Source organism: Rhagoletis pomonella, unplaced genomic scaffold, assembly GCF_013731165.1.
Source record: "Rhagoletis pomonella isolate Grant_MI unplaced genomic scaffold, Rhpom_1.0 Rhpom_scaffold_00003, whole genome shotgun sequence".
Classification (NCBI taxonomy): Eukaryota; Metazoa; Arthropoda; class Insecta; order Diptera; family Tephritidae; genus Rhagoletis; species Rhagoletis pomonella.
In genome coordinates, this window is record NW_023458557.1 from 20,077,128 (window position 1) to 20,080,021 (window position 2,894).

Here is a 2,894-nt window from a genome sequence, read left to right on the forward strand (position 1 = left end):
CGGAATTGCTGGTAAAGAGTCAGATAAATAAAATAAGAAATGTGGCGCCGATCTCAGAGAGTCGCATCGAACAGCTTGTGGGATTTGCGACTAAGGTGCAAAATCTGTCTTCGTTCCTGCAGGCAGCTGATTGCGACCACCACTTGTCTAATCCGACGCTAATGGAAGAACTCCTGTTGAAGCTTCCCATACAGAGACGCATCGAATGGGCACGTTACGCTTCGTCAATTGTACCGCGACCAACAATCTGCCATTTTAGTGATTGGTTACAGGAGTTGTCATCAATGGTGAACTCGGCCTGCGTATACTCTAGCTTAGAACCGCGACAAAATAGACCCGAAGGGCGTTCAAGATTTTTCCACGCCAACGAGGCTAGTGGTGAAAATTCTGGGCGAATTAGGTGTGAGGCATGTGCAGATAGGCACGCGATTACTAAGTGCAGAAGATTCCTGAACATGGAGCACGGGGATAGATGGCGCCTAGTTCGTCGCAAAAAGCTTTGTTTTAATTGTCTAAAGGGAAGTCATCGCAGCAACAACTGTGGTGAAGAACATGAGTGCGGTGACAGGCACTGTACAAAAAGGTGGCATGTACTTCTTCACGAGTCCAGTGGCAGAGCACAACAGTGGCAGTCAGCGCCACCGCAGCAAGCGTCGCAGCCGACTTCGCGGTACGCGATACAGCAAACGTTGGCATCGACAGCAGAACAGGCGGTTCAGCAGAAACGGGCAGCGCAAGAAGCAGTACAGCAAGTTTTTACAAATACGGTAGCACCCAGTCCCGCCCCGAAATTGTTATTTAAGATACTTCCAGTGGTATTGTACGCGCATGGTAGAAAAGTCAATAGCTACGCGTTCTTCGACGAAGGGTCCGCCATATCCTTAATGAACCGCGATCTGGCAACCCGCCTTGGACTGCAGGGAAGCAGTGATAACTTGACCCTGCAGTGGTTTGGCAGCACGACCGTTACGGAGCGTTCCTGTAGAGTAGACGTTCACATCTCCGGCGTTGGGCGTAACAGCAGCAAATTTCTGATGCGTGATGTTCGCACGGTTGAAAATCTTCAGTTGCCAATGCAGTCGCTTAGCCTGGCAGATCTTCATTGTAAATATCAACACTTACCGATCCTACAATATAACGATGCTGTACCAGAACTATTGATAGGTTTAGACAACGCACATCTTGGCATTCCGAAGCGAACAGCATACGACGGTAGAAGAGGACACGCAGTAGTGCTGACGAAGCTTGGATGGGTTATTTATGGCACGGCGGGCCCCCTAGCTCCTTACTCGCGGTATCACACATTGTTTGCACAAGTCGGCGAGACGGAGAATATGACCGACAACATGGAAAATCTCGTGAACGATTTCATAACTAATGAGAACATGGGCGTAAGTACGGCGAAGCAGGTCGAAGCTAAAGACTTGTTAAGAGCGAAGAAATTATTGGAAGAAACCACTAAGCGCGACGGGATTCGATTCGAAACGGGTTTGCTGTGGAAGCGAGACGACGTGGAGTTGCCGGAGAGCCGAAAGATGGCCGAAAATCGATTTTTTGCGTTAGAAAGGAAGTTCAAGAAGAACGACAACCTGAAGAAAGCATACGCTGGAATCATTTCTGAATATCTGGCAAAGGGCTATTGCCGGATGCTGAGTAAGGAGGAAGCCGCAACAATAAGCAAGCGGACTTGGTACCTGCCTCACTTTGGTGTGTTTAACCCTAATAAACCAGGGAAACTTAGGCTAGTTTTTGATGCGGCGGCGGAGTCACGAGGCACTTCACTCAACTCCATGTTACTCAGTGGGCCAGACTTAACACAGTCTCTGGCAAGCGTCCTGATGAGGTTTAGACAGAAACCGGTTGGAGTGTGCGCTGATATTGTGGAAATGTTCCACCAAGTGAAGATTCGACACGAAGATTTGGCATCGCAACGCTTTTATGGAGATTTGATCCTGGAGCGCCAATCGAAGAATACGTGATGAATGTGATGGTATTCGGAGCTACTTGTTCGCCCTGCTCAGCGCAGTTCGTCAAGAATAAAAACGCAGAAGACTTTAAAGAACAGTTTCCAGAGGCTGTAGCGGCGATCGTAAACAATCATTACGTAGATGATTTTGTGCATTGTTTCTCCGGTGAGGATGAGGCCTTTACGGTGACAAATCAGGTTGTCCGCATTCATAAGCGCGGAGGTTTTGAACTAAAAAGATTCGTATCGAACTCGCAACTTATAAATAGCTTAAATGAAGAACAGTTACCATTACATTATTTAAATCTTGACAGAGAAAATGCCGAATTGTTCCAGAAGGTGCTCGGAATGTTTTGGAAAACCGAAAGAGACGTTTTCAAGTTTGTTCTATCCTTAGGGAAGGTGAATCAGGACGTGTTAAAGGAGAAGCGGAAGCCAACAAAACGAGAAGTCCTCAGTACAACGATGTCCATCTTCGATCCGTTTGGAATGGCAGCAGAATATTCCCTGGAAGCTAAGTTAATCCTGCAAGAAATTTGGCGGGAGCGGATAGATTGGGATGACAGCATATCCGACGCGGTGTACATGAGCTGGAAGAAGTGGCTTCGAATGTTACAAGATCTGGAGAGTATAAGTATACCACGCTGCTACGGAGCTACATTTGCTACGGGACCCGTCGAACTACACGTGTTTGCGGACGCGAGCGAGTCAGCATACGCAACTGTTGCATACTGGAGACTTGTAGACGATCACGGCAATATCCGACTGGGTTTCATCGCTGGTAAAACTAAGTGTGCTCCAATTAAGCTGGTATCTGTTCCTCGTCTCGAATTGCAATCAGCAGTGCTCGCTACGCGCCTCAAAAATAGTATTATTGCAAGTCACGACAAGATCCCAAGTAGGGTTACGATGTGGTCTGACTCAAAAA

The 2,894-nt window shown here is 47.6% G+C and overlaps 1 protein-coding gene across 1 annotated transcript; it reads left to right on the forward strand.

The window, feature by feature from the left end:
* The first annotated feature begins 1,983 nt into the window (after window positions 1–1,983).
* Window positions 1,984–2,578, forward strand: LOC118735055. Its single transcript, XM_036464651.1, has 2 exons — window positions 1,984–2,308; window positions 2,494–2,578. The coding sequence occupies exons 1-2, from the start codon at window positions 1,988–1,990 to the stop codon at window positions 2,527–2,529; spliced, it is 357 nt and encodes a 118-aa protein (XP_036320544.1). The 5' UTR covers window positions 1,984–1,987; the 3' UTR covers window positions 2,530–2,578.
* The last annotated feature ends 316 nt before the right edge of the window (window positions 2,579–2,894 follow it).

Bases quoted from the DNA above. Each gene is read 5' to 3' on its own strand.
- LOC118735055 (XM_036464651.1), top strand. From the start codon at position 1,988: ATGGTATTCGGAGCTACTTGTTCGCCCTGCTCAGCGCAGTTCGTCAAG. The intron at 2,309-2,493 runs CTCGGAATGTTT...TAAGTTAATCCT, and splicing joins CCGAATTGTTCCAGAAGGTG to GCAAGAAATTTGGCGGGAGC.